General features: G+C 37.5%; 1 protein-coding gene across 8 annotated transcripts in view; it reads right to left on the minus strand.

The window, feature by feature from the left end:
- The window catches only part of ASPH (aspartate beta-hydroxylase), a 135,021-nt gene that overhangs the window by 63,477 nt on the left and 47,156 nt on the right, over positions 1-24,388 (minus strand). For 5 of the 8 annotated variants that reach the window (XM_068395683.1, XM_068395688.1, XM_068395690.1 and 2 more), the window contains 9 exons: positions 20,362-20,421; positions 18,728-18,784; positions 18,162-18,206; positions 16,601-16,636; positions 12,818-12,856; positions 11,365-11,409; positions 11,200-11,241; positions 9,659-9,709; positions 8,370-8,414 (listed from right to left, as the gene is read on the minus strand). In XM_068395683.1, coding sequence (XP_068251784.1) covers positions 8,370-8,414; positions 9,659-9,709; positions 11,200-11,241; positions 11,365-11,409; positions 12,818-12,856; positions 16,601-16,636; positions 18,162-18,206; positions 18,728-18,784; positions 20,362-20,421 — 420 coding nt within the window. The remainder of the gene's footprint in view (positions 1-8,369; positions 8,415-9,658; positions 9,710-11,199; positions 11,242-11,364; positions 11,410-12,817; positions 12,857-16,600; positions 16,637-18,161; positions 18,207-18,727; positions 18,785-20,361; positions 20,422-24,388) is intronic. The other 3 variants (XM_068395685.1, XM_068395689.1, XM_068395684.1) reach the window with 2 other exon arrangements.

Genomic DNA, 24,388 nt, shown 5'->3' on the forward strand with positions numbered 1-24,388 from the left:
GCGACCCTCTTCCACGCATCTTGGACATTCATGTTATTTCTGAAACTTCTTTTCCATCGCAGGTAGAACGAGGTATGAGCTCATCACTCTAAAGCCTGCTCCTATCCCCCATTTCTTCTCCAGCTTCACATATCTTTATTACTGAGGCTCATGCAACATAAAACCTACAGCTCTCTATACCCATTTATGTACTCTCTCAGACTTTTTTCAACTTGCATTCTGCTAAATTAGCTGCCACTGATTTCACTGAAGCCTCTCCAATGATCTTTAAACATGCCAGCTTCTCCTTCTAGGTAGCGCTTTTGAAATTCATCACAACTTGATCTTGTTAGCTCTGAAGATCTTGTTTCTCTCAGCTCTCACCATATTTAACCAAGAATTCACTTCAGCATCATATTTAGCACATACTGCTTTGTTCCCTCCACAGTGATACCTAGCTTACTTTGATGGTGCGGATGGTTTTAATTATGCTATTTCTGACAACGGTTTAAAAGTGTGCTGTCTCAAACACGGGGATATGATAGTAAATCTTGAGACTATTTTGTCATCAACTTAAACCAATTGTAGCTCAAACAAAAATTTTTCTTAGCTCTTCAAACCACTCTCATCCTTTACTCAATTTCTCTGTTTCCAGCAAAACAAATCTAAATCAAAATCATAGACAAAACTGTTTTAACCAACCTCTACAGGCCAGGACTGCTATCACTGTGTAATGTATGCACCAGGTATTCCCAAGAAGGTTTCTACTATAAAGAATAAATTTATTTTTCGTATTATAATATGTTTAAATATTTGTGAGTGCATGTGACAATGACCCAAGTCACAACTAAAACCATATTTCAAAAACCTTGTAGCTTTTGCATGAATCCCAACCAACGCTATAAATGTACAATACAATTTGCTATTTACATATACATAATTTTTGAAACACGTAAAATTACACAATGACATTCAGTAAAAACATGGCATTTTTCAGTATCTTTCCTATATCCAATCTTATCCATGTTCTTTACTTCTTAGAAAGAACAGTGTCATGATATGATACTTTTTCAATTACTGAGAATGTGAAAAAGTCACTTAAAATTGTAGTAAATTTTCAATATTAAAATAAAACTTTACTATCCTACTCTTATTTAAATTCTGCTTTCCTTATTGGTATTTCTTCCTGTGATTTCCAAAAAAGCAACTGAATCCAAGATTTCATAGATTCACTGAGGTACAGCAAGAAGCAACATAGCAATGTGAAAATATAAAGATATAATATTTTGACTTTTTCTTAAAGTACAGTGCTTTATTCAGCAATATTTCATAAAATATGGAGGTGTTTGAAAACTGAAAAGGTCAAGAAAGATTTTTATTTTCAAACACAGAACTCCACAGATACAACACCCTTGCTAGATTTCCAATTTAAACTACGGACCATAACCTATAATATTTCTCTGTGAAAGGCAGACATCATACTTCCCCTACACATTCACATTTGTTAAAGAGTGATATCTCATCCATTTTAAGTTATAAATAGAAATTATGTATCAAGGGCAAAATTCAGGCCAAACTGGTTGCAGAATAGATAATACTCCAAAAGAAGAAACACAACACAACTATGGAAGACACAGACCTTAGAGTAATGCCTGTTTCCTTCACATAATACCATCCAGAAATAAAAATTACTTCTACTTGCTATATTTTTTCCTCCTTGTAAATAATACCTTCAAATATATTTTTAAACATTCAAAATTATTACTTTGAAAAATAATATTAATTAGTGGCTGAGGCAAATACTTATCCCCGTAGTTAGTATCTACCACATTTTGGAAAAAATGACACTAGAAACACAAAGCTATTCTTCTGTGTTTTATTGCAGCCAAACATTAAAACAGATTAAATATACATTTTTTTAATAGTCCACTTGACCTTGCTTAGCGTGGCATATTTTTGTAAACATAAAGCACATAAAATCACATACCCAGTTACAAAATACTTAAAATTTGATCACAGCATAATATACTCCCACAGTCCCATAATTCTACAAATAGGCTGTCACTGTTACACAAAAAGTCGTCCATTCACCATTTAAAAATTATTCCCAAGCTTCCTCACAAAATATGGCTTTGTAAAAATTATTGCTCTGCAATTCACAATCATCACAGGTAATTTTACTAGAATTTCCCATCCCAAATCACATCACAGTCTAAGAGTATTATTGCTTTCCTGAAAAATCCACAGAAATCACTTTGGGACATTTGTGTTGATTGATCAGATGTAACACTCACTCACGTGGAGTCTTACTGAAATCCCAAACAACAAAAAAAGGCAAGCATGTATGATGCCCCTGTTCACTATACCTGTGACTTCAAAACAGTGTTAGAGAAACTTAAAATCTCCCTGTCAACCAAAAGCAACCACTGTTAGGGTTACCAAATTGATTTCTCTTCTTAAAAATTTATCTTATTTCTTCTAAGTTCCCGTATCAGGCTTGGCAATTTCCTAAAATCACAGCAATTATTCCTGAGCCAAAAAGGAACATATGCAAAATGCCAAAGAATAAAATATGTCTTCATAATTGTGGAACAGCAGCACAGAACAGGTAAAAAGTACACCTGCTATATTAAAATTTTAAATCAGTCGAAGTTTAAATTTCAGACGTACCATTTACAAGAGCATTTACAATTATAGGTCTTAAATTTTGACACCCTGTTTTTCTTAAGGTTGAATTTCCAAAACTTCTTTTTTTAACTAAAATTTACAAGTCAAGTATTTACGCAAATTTGACTTTTAAAATATTTCACTGAATATAAAGCTTACTAAATCCAGCTTTGAGATCACTATATTGGTAGGCAAACTAGAATAATTTTACTGAATGCAACCTGATTCCAGCAACTCAGTTTTGTTGCAATCTACACTGACTCCCTGCCAGGCTATTATGCAGTTTCTAGACATTTTTGCTCTAAAAATCAAATGTGCATAAATAAAAAGTTCTAATTCACACATACAGGGATTCTGAAAAAAGTAATTTAGTAATCTGCCCTTTTACTAGTATGAATTAAACATACACATTTTGTATCTTGTTAGGCTATTTTAAAAATCACCCGAAATTCATGTAGTGTAACTGTTGACATAACATCAGTGCAAAGAGATTTAAGTCAAACTTCACAGCGTAGTGTGCGCCTGATTAGTGTTTTCAACAAAATGCAGTTAGGCTGTATGCTATATCAGCAGTTATAAAACATTTAAAAATTCATAATATTATATGTTTCATTTGAACAAACTGCTCTGTAAATACTGTATGAATCCACAACAAAAGATATATATTAAAATCTGAAAAAATGTACTTGCTGCTACGTTATAAATAGAATATTAACAATTGCTTGAACAGCACATATGAAATGCAGCTCAATGTTGCAACTCTCACAAATACAGAAGAAAAATAATGAATTCCCTAAACTTGACCAAAACAAAAAAAAAAAATCCAGACAGGAATGTAAATTAAACATCCAAGTGTTAAAAAAGCTTACTAAAATGACAGTTGGCTACAACCCATTTACAATATCTTAGTGTTCATTTCCCAAACCCTGAACTGCTTGGTAATTACATCATAAGGTCTATTACAACCATCTGCTCCCCTTTTGTAGCGTATGGTTAGGGCTGGTCCTCCTGATGTAGGGACTTTTCTTTTGAAGCTTTAAGTATCTGAAAAAATAAGGGGAAATCTATATTAAAGGACCAACCAAAACACAACTTACTCTAAAACAAGAACAAAAAAAATCTTAAATGATAAAAAATGCAACTTTGTATCAGACTAGTTAATTTGAGAAAACTGTCATTTCTAGGAGCTATCATAATGAATATACACAAAGTTGCTGTATAAGCTGGGAAATGTAAACTTTCAAATATTTATCTAAGCAGTAACTTTTTTCTCAGTATATGGCACTTCATTTACCTTGTAAAGGAAATCTAGGCCATGTCACAAATACATTAAAACAATTTTTCTTTTTTTTTTTTTTTTTAAAGTCAAGGACACGTACAATTGGAAAAGAGGAGCCAGGGAATAAGGAAGGGTAAAAGTTGTAAAGCTGAAACTTCTCTACACATAAGGGATTTCAGCAGTTGGTAAAATATATGCAGAGTTATAAAAATGCCAAGGATACAAGATGAAAGGAGGGGGGAGGGGGAAACAACCCTTAGATATTTTAAATTTGAACATATGCAAGTGGGATCAAAATCTAAATACAGAGTTAAGTAAAGGTACCCCAAAAAACTGTAGTGTTTCCCTTAAAATAGGTCTCCAACAAGTACCACTCAATCACAACCACTGCAATTTACATGCCGGCATAAAACAGGATTAGCCAAAAATCCTAAATCAGTAATATTTCAAGCTAGCCTATCATACCACTCAAGTGCATTAGTTTACAAAAACACAGATCATAACCGTAGTTAAAATAGCTTACTGCTGGAAAGTAGTATTGGTAATAATTTTTGAAGTAAACTTAGACAGATGGAAAACACTACCTACAGATACCTAAAGATGCAGTTGCCTACTATTATTTTTTTTTTGTGATATACCCTGAAGTCAGGAAAAAACTTTTGATCCAGCATATTCAAATCCCACACCTGATCTCTTCACTGACAATGGGAGAATGTTCCTCACAGCTAAATTCATCCTCTGAACTATCTCGTCTTCTTTCCAAAGCAAATAAGTTCCTATGTTTCAGACAAAACCCAAACAACTGCTCCTAACCTGATACAAACTGGTGCCACCATGCTTCAAATGAAGTTGCATGAATTTATACTACGACGAATGAGGACTCTAAAGCAACATTTCTGAACATCTTTTACACTGCCTGAAGTTATGTTTATTACAGAAACGGATAACATCTTTCCTATACGTAAAGAGTGCACATGGGTATAAAGCTGTTCTTCATTCAGAAGAGAGTTCTTGACTGTCTCTAGTACAATGAACTTTAATATTATTATTGCTGAAATAACAAGAAATACTAGCTTTGAATACCCGATGAAATGAAATCACATGAACAAAGAAGAAAAGACTTCTGACAATAAAAAACCCCATACTGAATCCTCCATCACAAACACTTAAAAAAAAATCCCTGGTAAATATGAATTTCATACTCTGAGTGGAAAATGGGAGAATAATGTTGACTTTAACTGAAATTTTCACATCCAAAAAAGGCAGGTAAACATACTTAATAGTGGGAAAAAATAATAATTTAATAGTAATAAAATTTTTATTCCCGGTCAGTAGTTTACTCATGTCCCCCTTAATTTTCAGAGATGCTATTTGAATTCTACTTTATGTGCTGAAACAGTAAGCTTTTTACAAAAACTGATAAACGATTCTTCTGCCTTCGAAGTGGTTACCTCATAACTATATAAATTACTGAAGACTCTTGACTAGATTGGTACACTGTTGCAGATTTTGTGCTGATCAAATTATTTTCATTTTCTACCTCCTAAACGAAGAATCACGTACATGGTACTACACCTAATAGTTACTTGTGTGTTTAATAACTGAATAAATAGGTTTTGACTGATTCTCTCGCTCTTTCCCATGAATTGAAAAAGAAAATATTCACTCCTTCCAGTGCTGTTAATTATTATCTATTTCCACAAGATATACTAGGATAGAGCTACAGTTAATCTTGTGGTTTAAAAAGTGTGCTGCACTAGCTTTGAGAACAACTGAAAGTAAAAAAAAAATAAATCTAAAAAGCCTTTCAAAAGGATCAGAAATACATACTATTCCAGAGTAAAACAAGTTACGTTTTATTCTAATGGTGTTTGAAAACAGTAAGGACTCTCTTTGTATCACAATACAATAAAAGGAGAGTGGACAACCAGGTTCAATACCACCATCTTACTTGAAAGTCCACCTGCAATTAAAGGAGTGATCATCCCCTTGTACTTGGCACTGGTGAGGACGCACCTCAAATACTGTGTGCAGTTCTGAGCCCCTCACTACAAGAAAGACATTGAGGTGCTGAAGAGAGTCCAAAGAAGGGTAATGAATCTGGTGCAGGGTCTAGAGCACAAGTCTTATGAGGAGTGGCTGAGGGAACTGGGGTTGTTTAGTCTGGAGTAAAGGAGGCTCAGGGGAGACCTTATCGCTCTCTACAACTACCTGAGTTGTACTGAGGTGGGGGTTGGTCTCTTCTCCCAGGTAACAAGCAATAGGACGAGAGGAAAAAGCCCCAAGTTGTGCCGGGAAGGTTTAGATTGGATATTAGGAAAAATGTCTTCACCGAAAGGGTTGTCAAGCATTGGAACAAGCTGCCCAGGGAAGTGGTGGAGTCACCATCCCTGGAGGTATTTAAAAGACGAGTAGATGTGGTGCTATCAACTGCTGTACAATACACATAAGAGATTTCTTTTTGGTAAAGGTAGGAAATTCATTTACTGCTCCAAGACCAAGCCATAAATTACAGCACAAAAAGCGATAGAAATATGGTCCAGAAAAACAAAAATTAAAGATTTAAAGTTGATACTTGGGTTCTGAATTTAGTTTTAAAATAGTATATATAAGTCAAGAGATCATCTCAATATCCTCATATCAATACAACTGACACTGTGCAGTGGAATTATCTACTGTTCAAATTTTGCAATAGTCCTGTAAGTGTCTTTTTGTTATTTTAACTTTAAGCAGCAACATTTTCTGAGAGAAAACACCTTTTCTTGTTCTATAGTTCCAACTTGAAGCACAACAAATGAACTGAACACTAGCTTTGCTGAACTTCTTGCCTATGCTGTCAAAGGTAACTACTGCTTGTTCCTACGTGGATTATGAGCTTTGGTTAAAAATATTTTATATTCATTATGAAACAAAACATTTTTAGATAAGGCATCTGTTAACGAATACCTATGGCTTCAAACATTTCAACACAACATGGGGCTGTTACAATAAACAGGTTATAAAGACCTCACAGACAACACAGTTAACATATTGATACGAGCATTTCAAATCACCTCAGTTAAGGTTCAGCATGTAAATTAAAACACGAACTAAACCAGGCCTCCAATCTGTACTGGACAACCACAAAGGCCTCCTATGCTTTTTCACTTCTCTGGCTACTTGTCCTGGTTTGGACTAGGACAAGGCATAAGAAGAATAGTATAATAATAATAATAATGGAAATAATTAAATATGTACAAATATACACAAAACCTAGATCTACCTCCCCTGATGACGATCACATCACCACTGATGCTGCAGGGCAAGCGCCAGGAACTCCCAGACTGGACTCAGCGGCAGACAGGAACTGGATTCAGGAATGCATGGATTGGCGTCGAAGGCAGAAATCTGATAACTCTCTCACCTGAGCTATCCAGGTCTTCTCCCACCGGGGCTGGGCTTTGAACTATCCAGGCAACCTGTCAAAGCCCCTTTTGTGCTGCACGTTGGGTGCCAATGTGTTAAGAGTCTGCTGTCCGCTTAACAGCCAGACCAGCCTTAAACGGTGACAGCACTTTTGGCATGCCGAAGAACCAAACACAAGTTTCCTTTCCCACAAGGAAAAACAAAACCCTACAGAACTACCTGGGCTCCACACCATGTAAGAGCTTCTGCACATTGCAAAGATTAACTAACCCAGAAAGAACTAACAAAACAAAAATATAGCTGTCAAGCCTCTTGGATTGCAACTTCTGTGATTTACTGCCCAGAGATACAACTCAGTGTTTCACGCAACACCACCACTTCATTACGAAGAACAAACTAGCATCTTGTAATAACTAACTCCAAAAAGCACGTAAAATGTAATAATATGCAGTCTTCAAATTTAGAAGATATTTAGCTACTCTAAAAATGGTTTTGGTAAACTCTATGTTTACTACTGTCAAGCAACAGATGGAAGAGGTGGAAGTGCTCTTGTTCTTAAAATCAGCTATGCCAAGAAAAATGTGATGGCGTGACAAAACAGTCCTGTTTCCAGATCAGTGCCCAAAGAACGTGCTGCAGTTGGATTCCAATAGATCTGACTGATACACAGAGAAGTGACAGTATCACCATTCATGATCAGTTACTCGAGAAAGGAAGTATGCGCATATGTTGAGACCTGAAATTTTTATATTTCCCTTTACAGCAAAAGTATCCAGCACTGTCTGAAATCAATAAAAATGAGGTTGTAAATTAAAACTACTCACAGTTTTATTTTTAACGCTTCCATATAACCCAGTAACTATTACTAGCATTTATCCAGTATAAGATAAAAATTACTGCTTCAAAAACAGGAAGCAACTTTAAATGACAATAATGATATCCCTTCACTCCTCTCCACAAAGTAATTTGTTTACAAACTTTCCATGCATCTATAGCTTAATTTTTTTTTGAAAAAAACAAGCACTTAAGATTAACTTACCCACTAGATCATCATTTGAATAATCCTCAGCTTGAACAGGCATTTCTGTAAGTCAAAATTGTACAAACAATTCAAGTTGGATGGTTCTATAAATATTTTTAAAAAGCTGCGTTTTTCCCCTTATGCTCAAAACAGTGACCTATCAAGACTGCTCTGTAATTCTACTCTTGCAGAAGTGGGATGCAAATTTTCCTCAACTGAATTTTTCCAGGAGAAAGATGAATACTTAAGTAGGCCAATGACTAAATTGCAGGATCGCACAGTTTCAAAAATGATACTTCAAATCTCTATGATATCCGAAGCACAAATCTCCCACAGTTTCACATGCTACTACATTATGGGCTTAGAAAACGTTCATATGCTTACTATGTTCCCAGCTGTAATCATGAAATATTTGACTTCAAAATTCAGTTATTTTTAATTCTGTATGTATGTTTAAACTAGACATGTCACTAAGTACTATTACTGCTAATAGACTGAAGGTTGAACGTGGCTCCCTATTTATGCATGGAGGGGGTCAGGCTCACCAGAAAAAAATTCAGAATAGCCAGGATGCTGGCTGTAGTCAATAAGAAGGACTGAAGAGGGGGAAATATATTCTCTGACTTGGGAAGCCCATAAATAAAGTCCTCAAAGCTGGGAAAACATTACACTTCATTTTATTTCTTATACTCTCTTTCTTTAGTATGCATTACTGACTGCCTGGTGGAAACAGAGCATAGCAAAGAAATCTTCAGCTTCATATTACCTAATATAAATAAATTAATATATAATACTATAATATATAAAACCCATAAAATTATATATCATATTATACTTTATAATTATATACATAACATTATATATTATAATACTATATATAAAATATATAATATTACAATATACATAATATATAAAAGATGTGTAGATGTGGTGCTTAGTGACATGGTTTAGTGGTGGACTTGGCAGTGCTAGGTTAACGGTTGGACTTGATGATCTTAGAGGTCCTTTCCAACCAAAATGATTCTAGATGCTATGTGGCCATTTTTATCGATGTAAGTTTTTCTGAACTGGGAGCACTCTCAACTTCTAGAACTGAAGAGTGCTCTGTAAGCCACTAAAATATTGTCATTAAAAAACCCAAGATGATAGATTCCAACAACACAGTTATGTTTGTCTTTAAAAGAAAAAAGCTGCAGAAACAGTTACAAATGTATTTTTATTGCAGCATAGAATTCTATTCTATGATATTTATAATTCTCAATTTTTTTTTTAAAGTAGCAAACTCATGCAAAAGACAATATACAAACCTGATTCCTCTGGTTCAGTGGCCACAACATCTTCTGTATGCTTGCTTTCTACTATTATAAAGAAAATAAGTGTTGAAAGTTATAAACAAAATTGTGAACATACTGTGTTTATTTCCCACCAGCCACCGAGTCAAATTAGTATCAAACAAAACGGAAGATTTAAACCGTAGAACAACCAATCAGGTTAACTTAAGAGTAGAAAAAAAGTACCGAATGCATTTCGTGTCCAAAAGTTTAGCTCCTCTTTGTTACTGACTTCCATTCCTACTACACACCCTAAAAGTGATTTTGGTTACAACTGTTGTTTGTGCGAAACAATGTTTGTTTTCCCATTTAATCATATTAGAACACACTTTGCAAATGGAAGTAGTAAATAAATATAGCATCAAATCCTACACATACTGTGCTCAGACTAAACTACTTAGATCATTTTGTTCTAGCTGACTGAATTAATGTCATGTTTTAAAAAAATCTTGCTTAATGATATTTTTAACTTCTTAGAGCAAATCTTCAAATTACATTTGACACAGTACTCATTTAAAATTCCCTGACACCAGCACAACAAACAAAAATTTACAACTTAATCTTTTTGAGTAGTAATGTGGGAAATTAACATACTCCATTGCTCAAACTGAAGCTTTAAGTACTTCATAAGAACGTCACGAAGCTCAACAAGGACAAGTGTAAGGTCTTGCACCAGGGTCAGGGCAATCCCTGGTATCAATAGAGGCTGGGGGATGACTGGATTGAGAGCAGCCCTGCCAAGAAGGACTTGGGGATCCTGGTAGATGAGAAATTGGACATGAGCCGGCAACGTGCACTTGCAGCCCAGAAAGTCAACCATATCCTGGGCTGCATCAAAAACAGCGTGGCCAGCAGGTCAAGGGAGGTGATACTGCCCCTCTACTCCGCTCTCGTGAGACCCCACCTGGAGTACTGCATCCAGCTCTGAAGTTTTCAGTACAAGACAAACATGGACCTGTTGGAGCGGGTCCAGGAGGGCCACAAAAATGATCAGAGGGCTGGAACACCTCTCCTATGAAGAAAGGCTGAGAGAGTTGGGGGTTGTTCAGCCTGAAGAAGAGAAAGCTCCAGGGAGACCTTATTGCTGCCTTTCAGTATATAAGCGGGGCTTATAAGGAAGATGGACTTTTTACCAAGTCCTGTAGCGACAGGACAAGGGGCAATGGTTTTAAAGTGAAAGAGGGTAGATTTAAATAGGACATAAGGAAGAAATTTTTTATGATGAGAGTGGTGAGACACTGGAACAGGATGCCCAGAGCAGTAGTGAATGCCCCATCATTGGAAGTGTGCAAAGTCAGGTTGGATGGGGCTCTGAGCAAGCTGATCTAGTGAAAGATGTCCCTGCCCATGGCAGGGGAGTTGGACCAGATCATCTTTAAATGTCCCTTCCAACCCAAACCATTCTATGATTCTATATGGCACATTTCTCTGCCTTGTTTTTTGTTTGGTTTTTAGTTATATTAACAAATATAAATGGAAGAAAAAATGTTTTCTTTCACAAACTATAAAAATTATACCTGACAGATCTTTATCAATATCAACATCTTCAGTAATTTCACCTATAAAACAAAGTATAAAAAGAAAAAAGCATATAATGAGCTTTATTTTTTTTTTTAACATCAGATTTCAAAACACATGTATTTCATCAAAACACTTTAAGATTACAATTACAAAATATATACCTGGCCCTGTGGCTTCATTCACCTCCTCCGGAAGGTCCTCAACATCTAAGAAAACATTCAATTCAGAGCAATAATGAAGTCAAGCCCTCAACTAATGAAACTTACATACAACACAAAAGAACACAGCTAGCACACAGACATGTTTAACTGTGAACAGTAAACTGCTATAAACAAACAGGAACTTTGATGAATTTGAGGGAAAAAAAGAAATTACTTCTTAAATTTTCTTCCCTGTTTCATTAAGGAATTGCTGTATTCATTAGGCAAATATTTCAAAATTGTACCTTCTGAACAAATGTTGTTTGTATTAAGACATAGTAACTTCAAAAACTGAAATTTTAAAAACACTTCTTAATCTTTCTAAGCATACTGAGTATTCCCACTTTCATGTTTTGCAGCCATCAACTCCATCTGCTAGATATATTAAAAAAAGAACCCAAAAAAACCCTCTATAACCTTTTACTTTAAAAGTCTTTCTATTTGGATAAAGATGCAATTCCTTGGTGAGTCCTGCTTTCCTTCCTGAAGGACAACGAGCAAGTTCTTCAACTTAAATTACAGATTCCACATAAAAATAAATTATTTTTATTTTTATTTTCTTTGAATATGGCACCTTTTAACTCATCTGACTGTTCTCTTAAGCTTATGATCACAAAGGTGACAATACAGATACAATTTATCTACACTAGAGAATTTTATTCTAAACTAAACAACTGTGTCTTTTTCAATCAGTTGTCTGAGATGATTCTCAAAGGAGCTGGTATTTCAAAACAACAAAGTATACAGGACCCAGAGAAAGCAGTGCAGATAAATAATTTTTAATTGATTCTGCTAATTGGACAAAGGTACTAGCAAAAGTATGCATCAAAGCAGAGCTAGCAATGATAGCCGGTAAATTTCAAATGATCTTAAGCACTGGTTACAAGGTTATGAGCAAGGCTCACAGCAGGCAGCAGACTGAGTGGCTATGCTGAACTACTGTGTTCCAAATGTCCATAAAACATGTCACATACTCCACTTTGTGTCATTCGAGACCTTAAAGATGAATCCTCAAGGGTAGTATATTAAAAGAAAGTGTCTCAGTTGATAGTCAAAAACCTAACTTTGTAAGTACACAGACTGTAATGCACCTTTGCCGTAACTGGCAATATATCGTGATTGAAGATCACACAGATTACATATTTCAATAGATATAAATAGCAAGATTAAGTCAATGATTTTTATGCTAACTTGAATACAATATTTCTCTCATTTTGAAAATCATTTATATTCCAATAACATTTATTTTAAAGGTATTTCTACATTAATTACATATGAAACAAAAGATTTTCTCATATCCTCCATATATATAAATATATATACATTGTGGGATGTGTGTGGGAGTGTACACACACCCCACCTACACGCATATACATACACAAACATATATATACATTTATATATATGTATATACCTGTATCTTGAGTCTCAGTCTGCTTTTCATGTTTTGGTTCTGAAAGGAGAGAAAAATAAAGCTCCTGAGTGGTTGATATACACGAAGTATCCTAAAAATTTGGTTGTAAGCATTAATTTCTTTACTGATAAATGCAAAGCTCTCAAAGACTTTCTCTAGTTTTGGGGCCTGAATAGATATATGCATCCTCATTGGAGCTTGTAGCAGAAATTCTATACAAAACCCAAATACCAAACGAGAACATAATGCTGAAATTTCAAGCATTTCTATGAACACAGATGAAATACTGAAAACAATGAAAACAATAAAGCTATCATTCTGTACAGTTGTTATAACACACCTACGCTCCTAATCTTTGAGTAAAGAGCCAGTCTAATTTTTGCAACTCTGAAGAAGTAGGTTAAGAATATTCATTATTTTACTTTAGATAATGTCTGAAAACAGACAAAATGCTGTCCATTAATTGTCTGAATTTTCAATATATATTCATTGTGAATTTTATAACTAAAGAAGTTCAATGTTCATCCAGTGTTTTGGATAATTTAATTATCTTTATAGGTACTAACCCTCATCTGAAAAAGGTTATTTACATAAGATTTTTAAAAAATAAAATCTTTCTACTATTGTTTTGTCTTAAAAGGCACTAATAGCAACTTGGCTCCCACTTCATCCCTTTAAAAAAAAGGTTCTTACAGCATATTCTTAAAAAACCATCCAGAACTTTTCATTTCTAACGAAAATCTCAACCTTGCCTTCTTTCTCTAGTTTCATTGCTATGAACTGTATAAAGCTCTACATAAAACTACTGAAAGTTGTGTACAATATCTGAGCTCCTGTATTCCAAGTCACATGATCAATCCATTTACACACTTCACTGTGGGCACATACGCTCATTTCAACTAAAGAATTTCTAGCATTAGCAATAACTACAGAAGGTAGGAAGAAACAGTTCCTTTCAATATGCTAGACACGCAAAGTGGGTGCAGCCTACCACAGCCCTCAGTTTCTCCCAAAACCGTGCAAGGTAGAAGTGATTAAAGGAACTGCAATCCTATTAGAGCTGGTCACTGATCCGAATTAAGAACCAAGTTATACAAGCAAGAGTCAGAAAAGAAATTGAACTGCTCTGGCCAACAATCACCTTGGCACTGCCCTCTCAGCTTTCTGAGAATTCTAGAAAGCACCAGGATTGGAGAAAGTATTAAGGCAAAGGGTCTGCCAGAAGAGGGGAAACACATCTGACAGAGAAGGAGAAGATACATTGACTCTAGAATAAAGAAGCTTATACTTCTGCTGATTTCTCAGACATTTGCATCTGAAGATTTACAGTGAATCTTCTTGTGGATCTGAACAGGAGTTTTGAAGCTAATGTCAAAAACACAACCTTCGCATTTGAGAAAGAATTTCAGATCTCTGCAATGGCCTTCATGCCTTTGTTGACTTTAGAAAACAGGTGCTAAAAACTCCCTTCTCCAAAAAAAGAGCAAATCTCTTTCATTTTCGATCCAACCAAAAGCATGTCAAAAGGTAAAAGACGGTCCAGGAGACAAGAGGAATGAAAACTAGGTACAACAACTGCTAAAATGGTGTCTAGCACACATTCACGAACAACTGCAAATCCCATGCCCTGAAACTGGATAGGCTGAACTCAGAAGGAAAAAATGGTGTATCACAGAAAGACGGCCTCACATCTTTCAGCACATTTTCAGAGACATCCATGGTTGGTTGGTTAGCTCAAATCTTAAAGGGACTGACAACATAAGAAGGCCTTACAGGACTGAGTGTGATTAGACTGTCTTCCCCAGTGGTGTCTCTCATCTTATGTAGGGATCCTGACAGCAATTCCCGATTACTTTTCTCTGGTTACTTCTAAGACACCAATGAGTGCCTGGAAATAAGGGTGCCTGTACAAAGGTCTGCCCTTGGAACAGTGAAATTCCAAATAACTTTGTAACTTCATGTAACTTTCAAGATGATGGGGGGGTGAGGGGTGGATTAAAAAAATCAGTCAAATCTTGCAAATGCCAAGAACACTAAATGCCTCACCTGATTGGTCTTTTTCTTCTACACTGCTCCAGGCTGGAGCTATCAAATGAAATTCCTCTCAAAAGTACATAGGAAGCATTGTGCTTTCTCTCACAACCAGAATGTCTTGAAGGGAGAACGTGGAAGCAAGGCAAAATTCTGTCATGAAAAGGTGAACTTCAATCAAGAGAAAAGCAGTTTGTCATGGATTATGTTGAACTGCAGACATAATTCGCTGTGTAAAAAGCCTGCCAATTTAGTAGCCAAGAACGGTTGGACTTGATCTAAAGGTCCTTTCCAACCAAAACAATTCTATGATTCTATGAATAATAATTTTTTGACAATCACCTCCTACCTTGGAATATCCTTTTGAGAAAAAGAATGAAACTTCCTATTATCTTCATTAGCCTAATCAGAGGATTTGTAATACTAAAGAAAGAGTAGAAAAAACATAAATCTGATTTATCTGATACTCTCTAAAACTCTCATTGCAGCACACAGTAGCAATTGGACATGAAACCACTGCTTGCCAAAGCACATGAATTTCTCACAAAATAGAGTGATTCACTGTTATTGTGCTGGGGTGCCAGAAGAGACTGCAGAATATGAAATGGGTTTGGAATTAGTTCTGTGAAAAACTGATACAAATTACTTTGAGAACCTCCATGATTCATCTTACTTCAAAAGCAGGTATAGATGACTGCCTGAGGGCAGGGACCATGGAGGCATTCTCTGTTCATGTCATTACTACATAGGAAGGAGCATGAAAAGTAAAGATTAAAAGATCTCTTTCATATCTAGGTGTGAGAAGCAAGAGAAGTGATTCTTGATTAGGAACTGATTGTAAGGTAACTGTCTCCTGGAAAGGAGAGTAAACAACAAGCCCAGGGAAAAAGCTAGGTCTCTCTTGCTTTTCCGTCCTATTAATGCTGACACATTTTGTCAAGGGCATCATAGCTGAGGCAAATAATTATTTTCTGAGAAAGACATGGACTAAGGGCTAAATACACCTTTGGGCCACTGAAGTCCTTCAATGGGATTTTGACTTCTATCCCAAAGGTGGATGTCAGAATTTCCCTTCTGATGACAAAGAATGAACCTCAAGGTTTTCCATCTCAAATATTTAGAAGAATCACTGTCCTTTGCTCAGGTTACATAAACATAGCAAATAAACATAGAAAATAAACAAGAGTGCTTTGAAGATATGCTTAACTTTTCCAAAGTACACTAGTTCCTAAAAGGATCTCACAGAAGGAATCACAACCACATAACTTTGTTTCAAGGCTGTGACCACTAGTCATCTTCTCTTTTGATTTGGTCTCAGCAATCATTAGCAAATCATTAACCAAATCAAACTAAGCCAGAGTAATCTCCAAAGAACTTGTAGTTACAGACAAGATGAAAAGGTAACGCTGAGCTATATAGATGCAATGAACCACAGCTGACTTGGCCAAGGTTTCATAAGAAAAAGGGCATGAAGAGTCTTCAACATTCTTATTCCACATCTGCACAAAGTATGACAGAGAGGTCCAACACGGGAATATAACTTATATGCATACTCTACACTTGTTCCAGTGTTAAAGACTGATTGATTGCTTACATGCACAGAGGGTTTGAACATAAAAACACCCAAAGACTTAAATGAGAACTTGCCAAGTAATGTGACAGCATAGAAAATTTTAAGACAAAGTAATCTCACTTTCATATTAATGAAAGACTTTGATACTGTCATTTCACTAAATATAGCACTCGTCATACCATGGTCTTCATTATAATCGTCATGCACTCTATCCTCTGTTTAAAGAAAAAAAAAAAACAATATGAAAATTCATGGAATTTTAAGACAATAAATACACACAAGTAACAGAGTGTCAAGTTTATTCAGAACAAAAAAGATATTCAAAACTATAGTATCTTATACTATATTACAGTTAATAAGAGTTCAACAAAGGTGAAGATTTCTAAAAGATCCTCTGTGAGAAGAATGGAATCATTTTCTGGCACCACACAATAGACTTAAAGATAAAGCACTATCAGTAGGTTTTATCTTATACAGTTCATGAACTCATCTACAAATTACCTACAATTCAGAATGGTAATACTCATAAATCATTTCTGTATACAGCAAACTTCTACAGTGGAATTTTGGAATTCGCTTGTTATGGATTGCTTGCTTTTTTAAAAAAAAATTTTACAGATACTACCTTTTTTCCTGACACTTATCACACTAACTTCAACATCTTTTTTAACATCTAGTTGGGCGGGAGTGTTGATCTGCTTAAGGGTAGGAAGGCTCTGCAAAGGGATCTCAACAGTCTGCATCGATGGGCTGAGGCCAGCTGTATGAGGTTCAACAAGGCCAAGTGTTGGGTCCTGCACTTGGGGCACAACAACCCCATGCAACACTACAGGCTGGGGGAAGAGTGGCTGGAAAGCTGCCTGGCAGAAAAGGACCTGGGAGTGTTGATCGATGGCCGGCTGAATATGAGCCAGCAGTGTGCCCAGGTGGCCAGGAAGGCCAACAGCATCTTGGCTTGTATCAGAAATAGTGTGGCCAGCAGGACAAGGGAAGCGATTGTCCCCCTGTACTCGGCACTGGTATGGACGCACCTCAAATACTGTGTTCAGTTTTGGGCCTCTCACTACAAGAAATACATTGAGGTGCTGGAGCGAGTCCAAAGAAGGGCAACGAAGCTGGTGAAGGTTCTAGAGAAAAAGCCTTATGAGGAGCAGCTGAGGGAACCAGGGTTGTTTAATCTGGAGAAAAGGAGGCTCAGGGGAGACCTTATCCCTCTCTACAACCACCTGAAAGGAGGTTGTAGTGAGATGGATGCCAGTCTCTTCTCCCAGGTAATAAGTGGTGGAGTCACCATCCCTGGAGGTATTTAAAAGATGTGTAGATGTGGTGCTTAGGGACATGGTTTAGTGGTGGACTTGGCAGAGCTAGGGTGATGGTTGGACTTGATGATCTTAAAGGTCCTTTCCAACCAAAATGATTCTATGATTCTATCTTTGGCAAATTCAAATTATTTTTTAATCAACAGAAACACTTCTACGCAATTTAAAATACAAACACCCATTCTTCTGGAAATTCAATCCTCCAAATATTATTCTGCCCATTTGGTTGACATTACAGAAAAGTGGTATTCATGTAGGTCTTTGTATTTTTTCAGAACGTAAATAAAAAAATAGATGTAATAACTTATGAAGGAACTGATGCTATCTACAAACTCCAATGTTTTGGATTTTTTTTTTGTCTTCGTTTGGGGCCAGAATTCAATAAAATTTCAACAAAAAGAAATAAGACTTTGGACTGTACCTGTGTCATGTTCCATAGCATCTTCCAGCATTAGTTCAGTATCATCTTAAATAAAAATATTTAATATTTTATATTATAATCAAATTTTCATGCAACAGTTAAACAGCACAAGAGAATTTAAAAAGGTCAGATATTTAGCTCAAGAATAATAGAACTAAACATACTGAATTAATACTACAATGTTTTATTTGAAAGTGACAACTGTATTGTAAAACACAACCAGGAGCTACACTGGAAGTCACACAATATACTAAGTTCATGCATATTTGCATTTAGGCTTAAAGTTAGGAATACAAGTAGGTCTTTGACAATCCATTGATTAGACTGGAAGACTCCTGATAGAACAAGATATTTATGTAAGTATTTGTGGATTGGATTCGTGGAGTATTGTGTTCACAAATGTAATGTTAACACAGCCGCAAATACCAGACTTATTTGAAACTACCCGAAAAACTGTCTGAAAATAGAACTGAGATGAAATAGTCAATATGACACATTACTCTGAAGCATGTTTAAAAAAATGTAAGTGATTATATTATAATCTGAAGTCATGAAAATTTACAAACCTGGAGCTTCTGGATCACTTACTGTCTTTTCCACATCCATATCATGTTCATACGAAACTATAAGTTAAATATGAAAAAATAAATATTTTTGAAATTAAAAATATTAAATATTTTTAATACTCAATTATTTTAACTTGCATCTATAATGTGTCTGTCAATGGCTAAATGCAGCTCCTTAGTTGAAAACTAACAAAACGTTTTGAACAGACACTTGCAACTTGACACATGGCATTCTAATGAAAGGTGTTGGGCCACTTTCTCTTCTAGTCCTCCGTTACGAAAACTAGATTCACGAGATCCCTTAGTCTCCATCAATATTTTTTAATAGTTCTTCTAATATGAATAAAATTGTAATCTTCCCCTGTCCTCAAAGTTCTAAAGTAGCTTCTTTACCAATGTGCAGGAGGACCACTGGTGATGATCTACAGAAGACAAGAGCTAGAAATCAGATCTTGAGAAATAATGTACATTTGCTTCTGGCATCACAGATTTAGAGCAATTTACTTTTTTTCATTGCCTAGCTAAATATGTGGATTATTTTCCTCTGTGACTACAATTCTTTGCGATGTTATTAATATACTCAGTATAATACATCTGACAACACATGGTACTAAAGGTAAAGCAACTACCCTTTTACTGTGGACGCATCACAGCTTGGATTCTAAATCAGTAACTGGAAAGCAGTAATCTCCCACAAAGACAGGAAAAAGCAGTTTTAGTTGTGTCAAACAAATAAAATTATTTTTCTGTCATATTTGGCATCAAACAGGACTGCAAAGTCCAGAACTAACAACAAGCCAAAAATAAGAAGTCTAGTCCAAACAGAAATCGGTATCTAAGGTAAATGGAAGAGGCTGCCTGTACTATAAACAAGCATTATTAGCATCCAGAAGAAAATACTTATCAGATAGCATCCACCTAATGTTTCTTCATAATGGGAAAGATGAGCTAATGCCATTGTACGTGATATCAAGCACAATATGAAGATGACTACAAGCTAACTGGATTAGTCCAGGCAAAATTTCAAAAAGCTTTAAAGATGAATTAGGGTGTGTAGAAAGACACTGCAAGGACAGTTTAGAATGATGTCCTTGGTGCTGACTCACTCTCTGATAGTATAATCAGCCATAAAGAAGCAAACAGTCCTGAAGGAAAGGATGCTTCTGAAAGGTGACAGGTTCTATGTGAGAACACAAGTTTCTGACAAATGCCAAGAATAATAGGCAAGAAGAAACTTAGCATTGTAGACTGTAAGACAACAGTAATACAAGCAACAAATCTCATTCCCACTTTCTCAGACTGTACAACCACAGATCTCTTGCCTATCCAGATCCCAATCATACACAAACAGCCAGAAACACGTAGAAAAGTAAAAATGAAGTTTTTGCACCAAGGAAAGCAAAGTTTCCATACCTATCATCTGTTCTTTTTAAGAACTATCTGCAATAGCAAATATGATACAGTCATCTCAGTCAAAGTAAAAATCACGAAAAGATGTTTGGAGAAAAAAAAAAAAAAATTCAAAATTATATATTCCTAAACCAGTCTAACCTTTTCTATTTTGCTTTCTCATATAATTTGCCACATTTAGGCAGAAAAACAATATTACTGAGTTTGGAAAAACAAAATTATACCTGGAGCTTCATATGGTTCAGGCTCCATTGCTCCAAGATCATCTGCCAAAAGATCAGCATCTGAGAAACAAACGTGTATTTCAAAATTTTAAAGTTTTTAAAAAAATACATGATACCACAAACCCTGTAACAGATTATGTAAGAATAGAGTCAAATTTCTAAAAAGAAATTCTAAGCAAATTCCTTCTAATGCCAGCGAGATATGTATATAGATTGAAAGAATAAAATTTGTAATTGTGTACACACACATACACTCTATACATATTTGCTTAAAAAAAGATTACCCTCCACAGAAATTTCTGTGTAAATGTAAACTAGAACATATTCACTTTGCCTTCTTAATAGTAATTTTAAAGATTTAAAGTAACTGGAATTTTAATTTCTCCTCTATTCCCCTACTTCAACTTGCACTGTGCATCAATAAAAGATACAGAAACAAGGAGGTATAACAGACCCAGACTGAAAAGAATTACTCCAGTTGTGAAGAAAGAATCTCAGTGTACTTCCAGCAATCAAAACTTTCAGATGACATCTGTTACATGAGTTTTTAAAAAAAGAGGTATAAAGATATATGTAAAATTTTCAGTAGTGCAGATAAAAAGCCTTCAGAAATATTTTTCCCTAAGCTGGATTTAGATAATATGATTCTGCTTTAATATTTTGATTACAAACAAGTTTTATCATCCTGTCAACCTCCCAAGGCAACAGGATATGAGCATCTTCTTTATGTGATGTTCTCAGCAGGACTTGCAATATAGTTCACAGAATCACAGAATCACAGAATGTTAGGGATTGGAAGGGACCTCGAAAGATCATCTAGTCCAATCCCTCTGCCGGAGCAGGATTGCCTAGACCATATCACACAGGAACGCGTCCAGGCGGGTTTTGAATGTCTCCAGAGAAGGAGACTCCACAGCCTCTCTGGGCAGCCTGTTCCAGTGTTCAGTCACCCTCACCGTAAAGAAGTTTTTCCTCATATTTATGTGAAACCTCCTGTGTTCCAGCTTGCACCCATTGCCCCTTGTCCTGTCAAGGGATGTCACTGAGAAGAGCCTGGCTCCATCCTCATGACACTCGACCTTTACATATTTATAAACATTAATGAGGTCACCCCTCAGTCTCCTCTTCTCCAAGCTAAAGAGACCCAGCTCCCTCAGCCTCTCCTCATAAGGGAGATGTTCCACTCCCTTAATCATCTTCATGGCTCTGTGCTGGACTCTCTCTAGCAGTTCCCTGTCCTTCTTGAACTGAGGGGCCCAGAACTGGACACAATATTCCAGATGCGGCCTCACCAGGGCAGAGCAGAGGGGGAGGAGAACCTCTCTCGACCTGCTGACCACACCCCTTCTAATACACCCCAGGATGCCATTGGCGTTCTTGGCCACAAGGGCACACTGCTGGCTCATGGTCATCCTGCTGTCCACTAGGACCCCCAGGTCCCTTTCCCCTACGCTGCTCTCCAACAGGTCTGCCCCCAACTTGTACTGGTACATGGGGTTGTTCTTGCCCAGATGCAGGACTCTACACTTGCCCTTCTTATATTTCATTAAATTTCTCCCCGCCCAACTCTCCAGCCTGTCCAGGTCTCTCTGAATGGCTGCGCAGCCTTCCGGCGCGTCAGCCACTCCTCCCAGTTTTGTGTCATCAGCGAACTTGCTGACAGTGCACTCTATTCCCTCATCCAAGTCATTAATGAATATATTGAATAGAACTGGTCCCAGTACCGACCCTTGAGGGACTCCGCTAGACACAGGCCTCCAACTGGACTCTGTCCCATTGACCACCACTCTCTGGCTTCTTTCCTTCAGCCAGTTCACAATCCACCTCACTACCCGATCATCCAGACCACACTTCCTCAGTTTAGCTGCGAGGATGCTGTGGGAGACCGTGTCAAACGCTTTACTGAAATCGAGATAGACCACATCCACAGCTTTACCATCATCTATCCACCGGGTTATGTCCTCAAAAAAGGCTATCAAGTTGGTTAAGCATGACTTCCCCTTGGTGAAGCCATGCTGACTGCCCCTAATGATCCCCCTATCCTTGATGTGCCTAGAGACAGCACCAAGCACAAGCTGTTCCATCACCTTTCCGGGGATGGAGGTGAGGCTGACCGGTCTATAGTTCCCCGGGTCCTCCTTCTTGCCCTTTTTGAAGACTGGAGTGACATTCGCTTTTCTCCAGTCCTCAGGCACCTCTCCCGTTGCCCACGACTTAGCAAAGATGATGGAGAGTGGCCTAGCAATGACTTCCGCCAGCTCCCTCAGCACCCGTGGGTGCATCCCATCAGGAGCCATGGATTTATGGTTGTCCAGGTTGCTTAACTCATCCCTGACCCAGTCCTCATCAACCAAGACAGATTCCTCCTCTATCCTGACTTCTTCTGAGGCCTCAGGGGTCCGGGGCTCCTCAGGACAGCCTCCAGCAGTATAGACAGAGGCAAAGAAGGCATTCAGTAACTCCGCCTTCTTTTTATCCTCTGTCTCCAGGGCCCCCACCTCATTCATCAGTGGGCCTACATTGCCTCTAGTGTTGGCTTTACCTGCAATGTATTTGAAGAAGCCCTTTCTGTTGTCCTTGACCTCTCTTGCAAGGTTTAATTCCAAGGAGGCCTTAGCTTTCCTAGTTGCCTCCCTACATCCTCTGACAACAGACTTCTATTCCTCCCAAGTGGCCAGCCCCTCCTTCCATGATCTGTACACCCTCTTCTTCCACTTGAGTTTGCCCAGCAGTTCCCTGTTTAACCATGCAGGTCTCCTGGTACCCTTCCTTGACTTCCTACCTGTTGGGATGCTCTGATCTTGAGCTCGGAAGAAGCAGTCCTTGAATGCTAACCAACTGTCTTGGGCCCCCTTACCTTCTAGTACCCTGTCCCATGGGATTTCCCCTAGCAATTGCTTGAAAAGGCCAAAGTTGGCCCTCCTGAAGTCCAGGGTTGCAATTCTCTAGCTATTCTGTTCCTGCCACATGAGATCCTGAACTCTACCATCTCATGGTCACTACAACCATGGCTGCCCTCAACCTTCACCTCTTCAACCAGACCCTCCTTGTTAGTAAGGATAAGATCCAGCAGCGCTCCTCTCCTAGTTGGCTCATCCACCGTTTGCATCAGAAAGTTATCATCAATGCACTGGAGGAACCTCCTGGACTGAGGATGGCTGGCTGAGTAGGCCTCCCAGCAAATATCAGGGTAGTTGAAATCCCCCACAACAACCAGGCCCTGTAATTGCGAGACTGCTCTCAGCTGCCTGTAGAAGGCCTCATCACCCTCCTCATCCTGATCTGGTGGCCTGTAATAGACACCCACAACAGTAGCACCCCTGCCAGCCTGCCCCTTAATTCGCACCCACAAACTCTCAACTCGCTCCTGATCCGCCTCTGGACAGAACTCAATACATTCTAGCTGCTCACTCACATAAAGAGCAACTCCACCACCTCTCCTTAGCGGCCTGTCTTTCCTGAACAGGACATAGCCATCCATGACCACATTCCAGTCATGCGAGGCGTCCCACCAAGTCTCTGTAATTGCCACTAGATCATAGCCCCCCGACCGAACACGGATTTCTAACTCCTCTTGTTTATTCCCCATGCTGCGTGCATTGGTGTACAGGCATTTCAGGGAGCGAGCTGAGCACACCGATTTCACCCCAGGGGGATGGGAGGCCTCCTGGTCTTCATCAACACTAGAGCGTTGCCCCAGTGGTGCAAGCCCAGCTACTACCCCATCCCCCTTCGAATCTAGTTTAAAGCTCTCCGAATGAGCCCTACTAATTCCTGTCCCAGAACCAAAGCTAGTTCATGCATAGCTTTCTCTTAGTCACATTAGAAGGAAAGTAGGGTGAGAATAAGCCTGTCTACAAAAAGCTGTCCTAATAAACTCTTAAAATTTAGTTTAATAAACTAGAAAGTCCAGAAGCAGACTCCATAAAGGTATTACAGAAGTCCCTCTATTGCAGGGAGATATGCATACCTGGAGCACAGATGAATTTGGTTAAAAGCCAACATAGCTGTAATTAAAAATAATATA

Source organism: Nyctibius grandis, chromosome 3 (genome assembly GCF_013368605.1).
Source record: "Nyctibius grandis isolate bNycGra1 chromosome 3, bNycGra1.pri, whole genome shotgun sequence".
NCBI classification, from domain to species: domain Eukaryota; kingdom Metazoa; phylum Chordata; class Aves; order Nyctibiiformes; family Nyctibiidae; genus Nyctibius; species Nyctibius grandis.